General features: G+C 41.6%; 1 protein-coding gene across 2 annotated transcripts in view; it reads right to left on the reverse strand.

Annotated features, from left to right (window-relative positions):
• Window positions 1–2,412: 2,412 nt before the first annotated feature.
• The window catches only part of ECH1 (enoyl-CoA hydratase 1), a 186,399-nt gene continuing 172,972 nt past the window's right edge, over window positions 2,413–15,839 (reverse strand). For both annotated transcript variants that reach the window (XM_069206892.1, XM_069206891.1), the window contains exons 8-10: window positions 8,263–8,334; window positions 6,162–6,312; window positions 2,413–2,781 (exon numbers count right to left, since the gene is read on the reverse strand). In XM_069206892.1, coding sequence (XP_069062993.1) covers window positions 2,677–2,781; window positions 6,162–6,312; window positions 8,263–8,334 — 328 coding nt within the window. In that variant the 3' untranslated portion in view covers window positions 2,413–2,676. The remainder of the gene's footprint in view (window positions 2,782–6,161; window positions 6,313–8,262; window positions 8,335–15,839) is intronic.

The raw sequence follows: 15,839 nt of genomic DNA on the forward strand, positions 1-15,839 counted from the left end.
ACTCTGGAAATGTAGGACAAGGCAAGACATCGATTACCGAATTCACAAACACAGGAAATGTCATGCTCCATCAATGCTATTAACAACAGTAAAAATACCTACCATGGAAGCATAGCAATGCACATCCAAGAAAATGACAACTGAACTTGTGCAGACATCACACACAAAAACAATCACTTGAACAGAAGGCTTGATTGTAGTGTCAATGACACTACATGATACGGAGAAAAACAACAGTCTGAAAGGGAAAAAGAGACAAATAGAAATGACATACACAGGAAAACACATTGGCTTAAAAAGTAGAGACCGAGATTATTGACAATTTACTAGAGAACAGAGGCACATAGTTGCAAAATCCATCTTCTAAATTCCTTAAAGGGCACTATCAACGCAACATGACAACTCAGACACAAGACAACAATTTGAGATGCAAAGAACACTGCCACATAATGAGAGGAACACCTACAAAACAAAAAACATGAACTCAAGATACTGGCAAGGAAGCAATCAATGAAACTCGTAAAAAAAGCCCCCAACGTCGCTAAAAGTATAAGGCTGTGCTTTACTGATATGACATAACATAAAACATCAGAGGACTATTCTTCCATGATTGTATAAACATCTACTTATATTTGGTCTAAAGACTAAGCCAATAAAGTGCTATTAACAGAAGTAGACTGGAAAAACGTGAGTGGTCTGTCAAGCGGCTCCGACAAGATGTCCCTTGAGCAGTTTTGCACAACATGATCAGTGCAAAGAGGAAACAATTGTTTATTGTGTAAATGGAATAGATAATATGCAACGGAAGTGACCTACAGTTCTAGGTTCATTAGTTTAACTTCAGTGAAGCTTAAAAGGAGAAAGTTAAATACCTACAGTGACGCTAGTTGTCTGAAATCATCCGAGAAGCAGGTGGTCCCAAAACCTTTAATGCAGTATGGTACATCCGTAGATCACCAGTTACTTAATGGTTAATCCGTTTCTGCTTACTATATTAGTTAGAGGTTGCAGGCACTACTTCCTGCAGCTTTGAATTTGCATTAGTGGAGGGACAAGGTGACAATCAGAGCTATGAACCCAGAAGACTCCAGGCATTGTGTTAACATTATAGGGGTTGTTTCGGCTGGGCTCAAACATGCATTGCCTGATCATTTCAAAGCGCGATTTATTGTGGAACTCATGTGACACAAAAGGGTGAGGTACACACTGAGATGAGATAGCACTTACTTTTGTTCTACGTTGACAAATATGCTGGAAAATGCAATGGTGTACTTTCCATGGAAACCCCATGCATCGTTTCATATGGTGGAACAGATCAAGTGAACGTACTATGAGGGCAAATGTCGATACCAAACAAAGCTGCCTGTAGTGACACATTTGAGAACTAAACAAATCTGACTGAAGGATATTATCATGCAGTAAGAACTTGTACCAGTGTGTCAGAAGCCATCAACTTTGACTAATCCCTTTTGCCCTGAGGCTCAGAGTGAAAAGTTGTAGTTACTGGGCTAAAGGGCTTTTCTTTTGATGGTGCAAAACAGACAAGGCCTGAAAGGTACAGGATGGAGTTCCCAAGGCAACTGCAAATTCAAATAATAGAACGTAATTTACTGGAGTTTGCTTTCTTGACATTATCAGTGAGTCAGTAACTAATGCTATCAGGGTTAGAGGATCGAACATAACAGCCAATGAAGGCACAAGAGCATATCTACAATCACACCTTAGAAACACAGGCTGCACCCAGTTAGGTGTGTCCGGGCTAGGTAGAATTGCGTCCACAATCACTTAGTTCCACTTCCATCTTCGTCTACCTTCGCATTATTCCGGCTGCTCCTTCATTTTTTGTCCTAGAGGCTCCTGCATTTTGACTGATCTGGTTTTGCTGGGAACAGGTGTGATAAATTATCCAAGCAATCATGTTCGCATAACATAGGTGTTTGGAGTTATTTTTATTTTATTTGCCTCCAAAAGACAGACATAGTATGACTATTTAAGGGGGCAGAAGTGAGGTGGAGGAAGGCTCGGTATAGCAATTGAGCATCTTAACCCTGGTGCAATTGTCATTGCCTGGAGCTTTGTTACATGAACAACACAGCACTCAAGAATGAATCGACAGGCATGAAGGTGATTCATATTTTTTGATGATTTTTGCCAACAATACATTAAATTCACAAGCCAATGTAAAATTCACACGTATCAAATTCCTCAACTATTCTATCAACGGTGCTCAATAAAAGCTGAGAAGTCTACAAAGACAGAAAAGGCTTTCTTCACAATTAGTGTGGTCAGTCACTTTGCATGCTGCTCCAACCACATTGGGTCCATCAGACAACACTGTTAGGTTTCAAGTGCAGTGGCTTTAATTTGGAACTCTCCCCGTGGACGGACAGGAACATATCCACCATCAAACACTTTCAGATGTTTAAAAGACTCACTTTATTCTTCTGTCTCGTCCTTAACAGTGTTTCACATCCTTCAAAGTTGTTAATTGCATCTATTTTAACAAGCTGCATTCAGGGAGAAGTGTTTTAGCTGTGATTCACTTTACTGGAGATGCCCAGAGTAATCTAAGCACAAGCTTTAGAATCAATATTACAATTAAGTTCAGCCCAACACATGCCCAGCGTCCCAATGATAGCTCTTCTAGTGCACTATGGTGCTTATGTATGGGCGAGCTCAGAGTTTCGAGTATACAACATCCCGAGGGGTCTTCTTCTCCATTGCAGCCATGGCAGATTTCATTAAATCCTCCGTCTGCAGCATACTCATGTTCCAAGTAGCCTAAGAAGAACAAAGATAAGGTGTCATGGGGATGCACTGCAAAGATCACTCTAAAGACTTTCAGCAGCATTAACGCACCAAACTATCCACACTCATGATGAGACTTCACTACTTGTTCTCCTCTTATGACTGCAGAACGATAAGGAGACAAGGCCACCTCATTAAAATCATAAGACTCGGAGCATCCCATTCGCCAAACTCGAAATAAGACCTTGTCAAAACGAGATGGATATCAAGTCTGCCATAACATAACATATATCCCATCCACCATAAGTGTCATAGGCTCTAATGCACTTCTAATACTAGGGACTTGACATCTGTCATGTTTGTGATGGAGTATCTCGTCCACCAGATTAAGAAACCTTCCTGACACATGTGTTAATTATGTGTCCACTGAAACCTTAACTGAGGGAACTGAATGAAGTCCCACCTTTACTCTTCTCCCGGGTTTATCTGCGTTATCCCTATGTGTGAGCTTCACCATGGCTCTAATTCCCTAAATATCTTTACCAAACTAAACAGTCACTTGCAATGCTTATTTCATTGTTACTGATGCTGGAGAACATCACCGTACTCTGTCCCTGTTCTCCTTAGATTGCACAACAATTCCCTCTGCCCCCAAATAGGGAACATGCACTTAGGGTATGCCTTTCCCATTGGTGCTGCAAGTCACTCTGCACGTCCTAAGCTAAATGCACCTCTCACCGTCTGTACTAACCTTTGCTCCCACAGATCTGGTGCACAAAGCCCACTTGGCAAGAAGGACCCCTCTGTCTCGAACTGTATTCCTAGCTGCATCTTTGTTGATGCCTGTAACAGGGAAAGCCTGAGCCGAGTAGTGCTCGGAAGGTAGATACCAGTATAAACCTTTTCTTTAGGAGGCGGTGGGTTCTGGTGAATCACAATATCCTAATCAACAGACCGCCATGATGGGGGCTTTCGTTGTGCAGGGCAGTGTGATTTATCTTTTACTGCTGTTTTAAAGAAGAAACAATGTTGGTCCATTAGCAGTGGCATGAAAGAGAGAATGCACTTGAAACAAGGTCTCCTCAGTCAGGTCGTCAGTCAATTCGGCATCAGGGCAGAGATCTCATTTCAACTGCAGATTCTCTCTCATGCCACTCCTAAAGGCCAAACATTGTTTCTTCTTTTTTATGAATTGGGCACTAGCCACTAGCTTTTAAGATTCATTTTAAAGACATTTATAAAATTATACCGAACCAAAGTTTTAATCTGTACAGTTGCTATGGTTTTAAATAAATGAAACAATAATAAACTACTTGGCTATGAATTGAGCACTGGGTGGGAGTTAAGGTGCTGCACACATTGACATACAGTCACTTGGCAGCTGTTTTAGAATTATATAAGGTGGTATAGCCAATTTTGAAATTGAATTTCACATGGAACATTAAACTTACACCCTTCACATATTTTGGGTATTATGCTCTTACTAAAAAACATATACAAAACAAAAATTGGCAATTCATTTGTTTTGACTATGTAACATGACATTGGCAGCTGCCCTAGTACATATAAAAGGCTCTAGGCATGAACCCATGCAGCATTAAAGACCACATTAAAAAATGAAAAATATGTGGCACATTCTCTAAGTATTATTTCCATTCATTTGAAGTAGAAACAATATTTTAGTGAAATATACAAATTTAGCAAATTATGTGGTAAACTCAGTAAATCTATAGTTATGTGGTAAACTCTACAGTCACAGAATTGCATACATTTAATGACATCACCATTGCCCATTGTTGTATTAAGAATGTATTTGTAACAGGTGAACACAACAAACATTCTCATTCTGTTCACTGTCCATTATTAGCTGAACTTTGATGAAAACAGCTTTTTCAACTTACCTTCCTCAAAATAAATGATATATAAAAAAATGCATAACGTGTAAAACTGTCCTATACTACCATCCTGAGGCTCTGGTGACATTTACAAACCACTTGGTCTTGTGGTTTGTGGTGTCACCAGACAGCTCTTGTGGGTAATCTTGGACCATACTGCAGAGTTATCTGTATTGTATCCCCCTTGCTCTCCAAATATAAAAAGTATGTTAACCCGTTGTGATAGGCAAACAGATAAGCATGGACCTTAAGCAATGGCAGTGCAATTATGGTGTTGTCCATGTACAATACCAAAGTAATTTGCATTCAGCCTTCTCACTAGCTAGGCATGAGTAACATGGCTTAAGGCCTATGGTAAAATAGCATTAGAATATGAATGTTTACAAAGATTGATACATATTAAGCATTTTCAACTACATTCTGAAGCCAACTTTTAAAAAATGTTTTATTACATAAACTAAGGAAGGAGTGGTCTAGTGACTAAGTTGTCAGTCTGGGGGCATTGGTTTGAATCCAGCATTGCAGTTAACTGAAAATGGTGAAGATATTAACAAATAATGTACTCTCACTGTGCCTAAACTGTAAATGTGTAAGATACTAGTGTAAATGTGTATGAAAAATAGATTTAAACGTCCACTTGATGTATACAATCTTGCATTCTCTTACATCACCTCCCATAATGTGCAAAACTGTTGCTCCCCAGCTAGGTCTGTGCTATGTAAGAACCAATACATACATGTTTGTACACTGTGACCAGGTATCCCTGGTACCTCCGTGGATACCCCTTCCTTTTGAATTCCTGGTTTACCCCCTCCCCCCCCACCCATTTGTGATAGCCACGTAAAAGCCTCACATTGTTTTCTTCATTACAGAACATGCTCCACACTGTTAATGGGTTTCATATAAATCTAGTTCTCATCTGTAGGAGCACTTTCTTGTGCTGTTTGGGAGATCCCCAACACCAATCTTGTTTCTTGCAAGATTCGTTCATTTTGCACCTTGGGTCGCTTTTGGTGAGAAGACACCTTTCCAGTAAGCCTTCCGTAATTTGTATTCTGGGTCAGACACCAGGCACAGAACTCACTTGGTACCAAAAACCTTGCAGACAACTGATGCTCGCAAATCTGATGTATGCTGTCCGAGCTCATGCATTGCTCACTGTCTCGGGAAATTCACTGGCAAGGATAATAGACCTGGCTTTAATGTGCTAAAGCATGCAGATGCAGGAATGTTTGCAATTGTTAGAACGTTAAAGAAAGACTTCTTGGCTTTGCCAATGTGTGGTCTAATACAAGCTTCGCGCACGTCTCGACTCCGACATCTTAAGGTACTAGCACCACTGAAGTTGCCTTCCAGTTGCGCCCCCTTAGCGGATGCTGTTTTAGAGACGGCTATGCCAGGAGAGGACAGAAGGTAAGAACAAAGTACTGTGACAAGTGTCTGAATATCGTACCTAGAAGACAGTATGGAGTGAATGAATAAAACATGAACCAATGGGATACGTTGATATTTCCTCACCATGTAGTTCAAGCCCTCCGGCACAGAGTGATTCCGGGAGTACACCAAGTTCACCTTTGACCCCTGGACAGCTAGCGGGCTTTTGCTGGCGATCTCGGAAGCCACCTCGAAAGCGCCTTCCAGCATTGCTTCTTTATTCTCAAACACACGACTGCAAAGGAGGGATGAAGGAGAGAAGGGTAAGGATGAAAGACGTGGAGCCGACGGAGGGGACAGCAAGGGGTGCAAGGAAGGCGTGAAGTTAAGGTATGAGCGGCAAGTGGAGCCGGGGAAGGATAGGCATGGAGGGAAGGCGTGCAGCAGGAAGGCGGGGGGCGATATAAACATTGGGGGTAAAATAACAGACGAGGTACAAGTTGGGTGGATGAAATCGAGAAATTCAGAGTTGGAGAACTGAGTTAAGAAGGCACGACAACTAGATAAACAGAGTGCTCAAGGGGAATTAAAGAAGAAGAATGAGCGAGATTACGTAAATAGCACAACAGTAGTAGGGGGATGGAAGTTTCAGAGCCACAAAAAAAGCGCGCAGGTAACGAGAGAAATGGAGTTATGATGGAAAAGGCAAGGGAAGGCAGATGGGAATGGAGAGTGACAAACAAATCAGTTAGTTTGTGTAAGGAGTCAAGGACGGAAGGGCGGGAAGCGAACGATAAAGAACGAGGCACCAAAAAGAAGAACATTACGATTAGCAGTTTAAACAAAATAAAACAACCAAATGGTCTTGTAATACTTTCAGCTGGAGCACAATGACTCGCGTTTCTGGACGAGAGAATGTAGAGAGTGCGCGCGCATGTGATAGCCAAAGAGAGGCAGGGACGGAGGGTTTGCTGTGCTTTACAAATCTGAATGAGGATTAATTGAGGTCTTGGCTGGGACGTCAACGCTAACTGACTCACTTCACTTGGCAGACAGGCTGAACATTCTTTGTGATTACCTTTCTTTTTTCAATAACCCCGCAAAGGCAATGAGCATAAACATAAATGTAGTCTTATAAAAATAGCTGACGGAAGGCTTGGGCACGGGCGCAGAACGCCTACAGTCAGTCCAGAGTCCATTTAAGAGAACTTGCTGAGCTTGATGGCTGGAAAGGAGGATTATCACGTGGGAGTTAAGTGGCGTCTTGCAGACCTCCATTTTGAGATTAAACCAAAACCAGCTGGCTTGAACGGTGGCATATAAAGCTCCTGTTTTAGTGGACGTATCCGTCAACAATCGCAGCCTTCATCGAGGATGGACACAAAACACCTTTGTGGTTCTTTCCCTAAAAATCAAATGTTGCTTGGAAAAAAATAAAAGCTAAAGTCTTCTCAAAAATAGAAACTGTTTTTTTTTTTTAAAACCGAGTCTAATAAGCACTATATGCAAAGTATAAACAAGTATTGGCAAAGCCAGTAGAGTTCGCCGTATTAGCCTATAGATGCTCACAATGTTATTTGCCGGTACATCAGGGAAAAGTGACATAACCGCATAATTCACTAGGTGCGAGCATGAGTGATGAGACATGGGCTCACACGTGTGAGTACTTAAGCATTTATAGTATAAGATATAAGATATGCACATTACCAAAACATATGGGGTGCAGACACTGCTGATAGATGTTTACGGATCCACGTTTTAGCTTCACATTCTGGGTGTAGCTTGTCACTAAGATTGTGGGTGAGGGGGCGAAGGTGTGAGCTTCAGATTTCCCCACATACACTGTGGCATAGAATGTTGAAACACATTTTTGACAAGCAAGGCACACGAGAGGGGCTTTAGGGGCAGGGGGAAATGAGTTTAGGTTTGGTATCAAACAGACCTTACCATCATTTTGAACATGTCTGATTCATACCTACTTATGTATCTAACCATATTTTACTGATGCCAGTAGATGCCACCCAATTCTCACTATAGGGGTTATTTAAAACATAGCAGAGAATAATTAATCCAACTTGCACATCAAATCACTCCCTGATCTGCATATTACTGTAGTGGGTAATAACGGAAACGCAATGTAATTAAATAATACCTGAAGCACACTTAAGATTACTAATACAGTCCAGCAAGTAACAGCAATATTTAGCTACGGAGAACATGGCCAAATATAAACGGTTTTACATACCTCACTAGGCCACTGCTTTGAGCCTCCTCTGACATCATCTTTCTGGCAGTGAAAGTCAGCTCGTTCACCAAACTGCAAGAGGTGGTGGAAAAACAACTCTTCAGGCATAAGTGTCCGAATCAGTAAAGGGGTAAAACAAATTCCTTTCAAAATTATATTCTGTTGACTTACATCAACCAGTTGCCACTGACTGGTGTCACAGATACAGAGTAAAACACTTTTCTCAAGGATTTTGAAATACATTTATTCCACAAAACACCACATCATATTTTAATGAGGCTAACATTTCACGAGACTGCAATGAGAAAGTTATGCTCATCATTTCAGTATTTTACTTTTGGCTTTTCCTCCAGCACAGCTTCCTGGGAATGCCTGCACAGCAGGAAGGGCGGGTAAATACTTCTAAGACATCTAAACAAGGATGTTAAAATGCATCTTTACTGCCTCATTTTGAAGCATTACAACATCTGGGATAGCAAACTGAGCAGCAATAGCGGAGGGGTACTCTTTATGAGATTAAACAAGGAGCTATACATTGGCTAGAAGAATCATAAAAGTAAATATATTATCTAAAAGGCTTATATAGCATTAAGGCGACCTTCAAGGCCAGTGGCAGAAACCGAGCCACTTGCACTTATCAAGATGCATAGTGGAATATTTCTGGTGCAATACACAACACTAATAGTAATTCAGGATTCTGACAGGCCCAAGTGTGCATGCCCAGGATCTCAAGTTCAATAATGGAATAGATGGAGAAGCAGTTTCTCCTGTTCCATTACAAAAGCTGGTATCGGATAGGTCTCAGTATCCAGGTGAATGTTCTGGCACCCTGGTCATGTGTGAACCCTTCAACTAAAAAAAACTGCTTGCATGCCCAGTCTACTCTCTCAGCTAAGCAGTGGCTATTCAATAGGTCTAACATTTCCATTTGCTGTGAATTTAATGTGTTTTTGGTATTTGTTACCTAGCTTTGTGCCCTTAAGACACCAAATGCTTCTATTAGTACACTAAAAAGCCTGGAGCAGCTTGTTTGGCTTCTCTATCACCTACCACACTCAGCACTGACCATATTTTTTAAGTTGACAGAGGAAACGTGATATAAACCTATGGATGGACGAATCCAAGCTTTTCCCCCTAGAACAACTGTTATTTTTAACTCCAACCTCCAATTCTGAACCAACACGTCAAGATGAGAACGTCCAAGACCCCTTCAATCTACACAGGAGTCGGTCTACCTGCAAATCCACGCAAAGATCATATCATGATGCTTCTAGAAATCTTATGAATGAATGTAATGATAGTACCATTAGGAAAATACTGAGCAAGTACATCTTCTGCAGAAGAGTAACCAGAAGCAAACCCCTTCGCTCCATAAAGAAAATGGCTGACAGGCTTAGATTTACAAAACAGTGATAGAATGAGATACAAGACACCTGGAACAATATTCTCTGGACAGATGAGACCAAATTGGGCTTGTCTGTCTGTGATGCACAACAACATGTTTGGCAAAAAATGAACATGGCGTATGAGCACCAGACCCTCAAACCACCTGTCAACCATGGTGTGGAAGAGGTGATGACTTTAGCCTGTATTACAGCCACAGGACTTGGACTACTCCACAGTCAAGTCCAACATGAATAACACTACTCACCAGTGCATTCTAAAGGTTTAAGGAAAATGGGAGACACCTAGTCAACAGCTAAATCGGAGCACAAACAGAATGATGCAATAGACCCAGGTCACAAATTTAAATTTACGACCGAATGGCTGAAAAAGAAAAGAATCAGTATTTTTGAATGACCAAGCCAAAGTCATAACTTCAACCCTTGGAGATGCTGTTGCTGGACACAAAGAGGTTTGCATGAATATATTGTCAGCAAGCTTAAACAGTTTGTACAGAGAAGTGGGCCAGACTGTGTCCAGGTGATGGGAGACACTCTTACAGGAAATGTTTAAATCAAATTATTGCTACTAAAGAGATGGTGGTCAGCATGATACCTAATCAAAGTGCAGTATTTCACATAATGCTGCTGAATTGTGGCTAATTCTTTTGTCTAAGAAATTATTACAATGTGAAATGTATTGGTCACAAAGTTAGATTTATTCAAGGTTAGGAATTGGTGAGGACTATGTTATGTATATATTAATATGTAAAACTATAGAATCGTAAGAGTGAACTGTAGCATAAAAAGATATTTCCATGTGTAACAGTGCCACAAATTGCCATTTCATTGATGGCTCCACACCTAGGATGCAGAATGTTAAAGGCATTGCAGAAGTTGAGTTGTTAGGGGACTGCTTGCACCATCAGTGATAAGATTGAGACCAAATCACTAAGGACAGCTCCAAAACTGATTTCCTTGATCAAAATTAGTTTGGATGTGTCTGAAGGAGCAAGTGTTTAAACGTGCCCGAATTAGAAGGCATAGGACCCTGCATACACTTTTGCATAACAGAATTGATTTTTTCCACATGATGACATTGATCAGAATGCGTCCTCTTTAGCTCATTGGGTGCGGTTGCAAAAGGTGTTTTAGGTTGGTCCACTGGTTGACTACTGAAAGGGCCATATCTTTTTATAATAGGGCATACGGTACACCGCAGGCCCCAAAGTCATGTGACTATGTACTTTCCTGCTTGGATTTACTCACAACCGCATGTATGCAGATGGTTTACCTCTTGAACACATGGTTGATGGCCCTGGAACACTAATGACTGTCACATTGGTACCTGTTTAAGTACTTTTTTAACCACTGGCACAGTAAGAAAAGTTGAAATGGGTAGAATACCCATTTCCAAATGCCTCTTAACGAAACCTGTAAAGATGCCAATTTCCTGGAAAATAAGATCTACCTTCAACATGGACGGAATTCTTCTTATCTTTAACTTCAAACAGATAACCACACAGAAACGAGGAACTCACCAGATGGAAATAGCCCAAATAAGAGACACACAACTTGTGCAGATCAGTCACTGAGGAAAAAAACACTGAACCAAATATAAGCTTAAAGCTGATCTCCATTGGCATACATGGAAGAGGGAGGCAATAGTTTTTTTAAGGCAGTGAGAAAGTAAGGGTCTGGAGAGAAAACACTCCTTGTAACTGGAGACAGCAATAGTTAATGGCCAAAAAACGTGAAACAGAAAAAAGGCTTGAATCCAGCTGAGGGGCTGGAAAATCCTAAGTGAAGTACTAGGTTCATTGGTGAAGTATAGAGAGGGTACCAGTCAGCGAACCATGGACTGCACTCTCTGATTGGGTTGGCAGGCAAACATTTTAAGCAAGAACACCATGTGTAGGCTTTTTTCAACACATGGGAAGGAGGGAGAACTATAGTGTGCCATCAAGCTTTATTTTCCTAATAGAAATTCATCTATTTTAACATGGGTTCTACTTGATATACGTTACCAGGTCACACTCAGCCCCTTCATGTTACTAACAAGTGGAAATGAATGCCAATGACAGCAACACACCCACTACCAAATTCAAGATTAAGTCCGTGCCCTCATTCCAGAAAAAAAGGAGCTACAGAAAATAGCAAGGGCTCTGCATCAATAATGGATGCAAATATGCAGCTACCTAATTATCAAACATCCCAGAGAGAAGGCATTAACCAAAGCCACCAAAGCAAGCAATAGTGAAGGGAAGCCTACGATAAACCCAACCGGATTTCTCAGGTGTACAAGGAAGTTGGTCAGGGGACGAGTGATTCATAACCAACAATTCTTTATGAGTGTTGACAAAAACTGATTTAGAAAGCCTTGGGGGCTAATCTTGCTTGCTTGCATAGGCAAGCTCTGAAATGTTGGTAAGTAATGCACATGGAGATCAAAAACCAAGAGCATGGCTTAAGATGAAGAGACCACTATTGCAAATGATAATGCAGAAAAAAACATCTGGGTCTTATCAGGACGAGCATGCTGTCTGACATTTCACCTACCAACACAAAGATATATGTAGAGAGTGGCTGGTATCCATTCTTCACTATCTGGCAATAGAGTACCAATAGAACACGTCAGATGGCACGTTCGTCTTGATGAGACCCCTTTGAATTATTACAAGGGTCGAAACGTCAACTGTTTTATTGGGATTGTCCGATTGCTCATATTGTGCACAATAGCCAGTGATTTTACCATGGATTTTGTGACTTAAGGACAATCCTCGGACATCCCTTTATTTGATATGGATCACTGTAAATAATGCACCTCACTGCATTTTTGAGCATTGCGCTGTCTGCACTTCACGATTATAATCATGAATAAAAAAAGCATTACGGATTGATGATGTAGAGATTGCATTTTGGTTTGGATTATTCATAGATGAAGAGACCCACAGGACCACTATTATTTCTTCTGCACTTGTAGAAGATAAGCATGCACAAAGACAGATTTGAGACAGATTTCAGACAGTTCAAATGAAAATTATCAAAAAGGCAGGTGGTCTTCAATAGAAATCATACACACAGAAATGCAGAAGGAAGCAGGAAGTCTGGGTGTAAAACAGCAATGCATTTAGGCATATTTCAGAGAAACATTTTTCCTATAAGAAGAGCTCTTAAAAGAAACTGTGTTTAGAGAAGTTGACGTGCCTTCCTTAGAGCGTCGCACCCCTGATATTTTTGGCCCCTTAGCCCTAAATTAATTTAAGTAGATGTAACTACAAATCAAGTGTTTATTTAGCCTGCAGCAGTCAGCTGTTAGCTGTGGGCGAGTTCCTAATCCTTCTGAGGCTCAGTGCATGCAGCAGGCCAATCCTGGCACTGCTCTCATGCTGTGTTGAAAGCAAGGGAGCAGTGCCTAGACTGGCTCAAAGTCTGGCTACTAGGGCCTCTGAAGCAGAAAGCAGTGGTAGCGCAGATCTGGGAGGCTCAGTTTGTGGCAGAAAGCAAAGAGAGCATTAATGACCAATCACTGTATGGCTTTATTGTGTAGCCAGTGATTGGCCATTCTGGCCTTGCTGCTCAGCCTCCCTCTTCGAGCGCCTTGCCAGTAACAGCACTGCACGCAAGGGAGCGTGGCGGGAGAGACGAGACGTCAGCGAGAGATTACACCTCACCACCTCGTGGCCTGATCCTCTGAGCCGGGCCACGCCAGGATTGTGCCTCGCACAGTTGCAAGCAAATGAATAAAATTGTGCTGCTGAAACAGTGTCTGTTTAGTGAGTACATACAAAATTAAATGCTGGTGGTGTATGTATCACAATTTAAATTAATAGCTTAAAAACCATTGCTGTAGTTCGGCGATTATATAATATTGCACTAGTGTGCTCCTTGAGTGAATCCGGACCGTGCCTGCGTGTGGGAACTGGTAAGAGTAAGAGGTGTCCACTCTTAACTTGGCATTCCACTGTTAGTGAGGGGGCAGACAGAAAACCTACAAGTGGGGTACTTCTGCACCTCAACTGGGCCTATTAGAGTGTTCAACATCTGTTTGAGATCACCATCTCAAACAGAGATAGTTTTAATGTTGGCTGTTTTGTTTATGTTTAACCACTGCTAACCCGGAAGTGAGCGGTTATGTGTTGTGTGGTCAAGGTAGAACAATAACGCTCTTTTTGGGTCCAGCCGATGGAGACGCTCCTCTGCCTTAGAGGGATGCGGTGGCGCAAAGAAGGTGGGCAGGGTGATATTTTGAGCCAGATGGAATGGGGTCACCACCTTGGGGAGGAAAGAGGCACAAGTTCTGAGGACTACTTTATCAGGATATATCGTGAGATACGGCGATTTCGATGATAAAGCCTGCAGCTCACTCACTCTCCTGGCAGATGTTATTGCCACCAAAAATGCAGTTTTGATAGTGAGCAGCTGGAGAGGACAGTTATGTAAAGGCTCAAAAGGAACACACATTAGAAAAGTAAGTACAAGATTAAGATCCCACTGGGGCATGACAAAAGGCACAGGTGGAAGCATATGCACAAGCCCTTTTAAAAATCTCTGTACAATGGGAGACTTGAACAAAGATGGTTGGTCGGGCAAGCGTAGAAACGCCGATAAGGAGGCAAGATATCCCTTGAGAGTCCCTAAGGAGGAACCCTGTTGGGCGAGTGATCGAATAATCAAAAGGACATTAGATAGAGAAGAAGGAATGGTTTTTTACCTGTAACTCCAGTTCTCTCGTAGGGGTATTTCCATGATAGTCATAAGCATTGAATAGTTCCGCGCGCCTGCGGGGACCCCGGAGCACTGATGTGAAGTATATTCTTAAGTGCAAACACCAGCCGTTTAAAGAAAAGGTCTGTCAAAAAACACTTAAGAATAACATTGTGCAGCCTATGTGAACAGCTACACAGGCCAAATTGTTGAAAAGAAAATCAATAGTAGTGTAAATTCATGTTCAAACACCTATTTATTCTAGAAATGTAATAACAAATACATTCTCATACTTTATTTACACCTCTGATGAGAATAAAACAATGCAGGGCAGTGTAGCCCATAGGCTGCCATTATACAGAATGTAAATAGAGCTGTGCCTTTAAGAAAAGTAAAGTCTTCCTGTTTCCCATCATGCACAGCAAAAGGCAGTTGCCTCAGTTCTTTTTTGGAGGCTATTACCTGACATGAAGAAACAACAAAACATTTGTTGGAGTACCCACCTCCATAATATTCATGTTCTATGTCAACTCCACCGGGGAGGAGGGAGGGTTGCTTATGACTATCATGGAAATACCCCTACGAGAGAACTGGAGTTACAGGTAAGAAACCATTCCTTCTCTCGTAGGGGATTTCCATGTATAGTCATAAGCATTGAATAGAGTAGCAAGCCCATCCCCATAGCCGCGGTGGAGTCGATATAAGAATACTGAGAAAAACATGAATCATGCAAACAAATTCTTGAGCAAAGCCTGTCCAACCTGAGCATCTGCCCTAGCGTCTGTATCAAGGCAGTAATGCTTAGTAAAGGTATGGACCGACCTCCAAGTGGCAGCCTTGCATATTTCTGCCAAAGGGACATTTCTCATCAAGGCTACAGTAGCTGCTTTCCCTCTGGTCGAGTGGGCTTTTGGTCTACCACCAAGGGATTTGTTTGCTAACTGATAACATAACATTATACATGAAACAATCCACCTGGATAAAGATTGTTTAGATGTGCCCAAACCTGTTCTGATTGGGCCATAGTTAATAAAAAGCTGTTGTGATTTTCGTAAGCTTTTTGTCCTGTCCAAGTAAAATTTCAATACTCTCTTTACATCCAGAGAGTGCAGAGTTCTCTCAGCAGGAGTAGCTGGATTCTGAAAGAAAGTCGGTAATGAAATTGTTTGGTTCACATGGAAGTCGGAGACTACCTTAGGTAGAAATTTTGGATGAGTTCTCATTACCACTTTTGCAGAATGAAAAACCGTGTAGGGTTCCTGAGCGCAAAGGGCCTGGATTTCGCTGACCCTACGCGCTGAAGTGATTGCCACCAGAAAAGCAGCTTTCCATGTGAGATGCTGCAGCGATGCCTTGTGTATCGGCTCGAATGGCGGCAGCATCAGACGTGATAAGACAACGTTCAGTTCCCATGGAGGAGAAGGCTTTCTAATGGGAGGAAAAACCTTTTTTAAACCTTCTAGGAAATCCTTAATAATCGGAATCCGA

This window comes from Pleurodeles waltl, chromosome 9 (genome assembly GCF_031143425.1).
Source record: "Pleurodeles waltl isolate 20211129_DDA chromosome 9, aPleWal1.hap1.20221129, whole genome shotgun sequence".
Classification (NCBI taxonomy): domain Eukaryota; kingdom Metazoa; phylum Chordata; class Amphibia; order Caudata; family Salamandridae; genus Pleurodeles; species Pleurodeles waltl.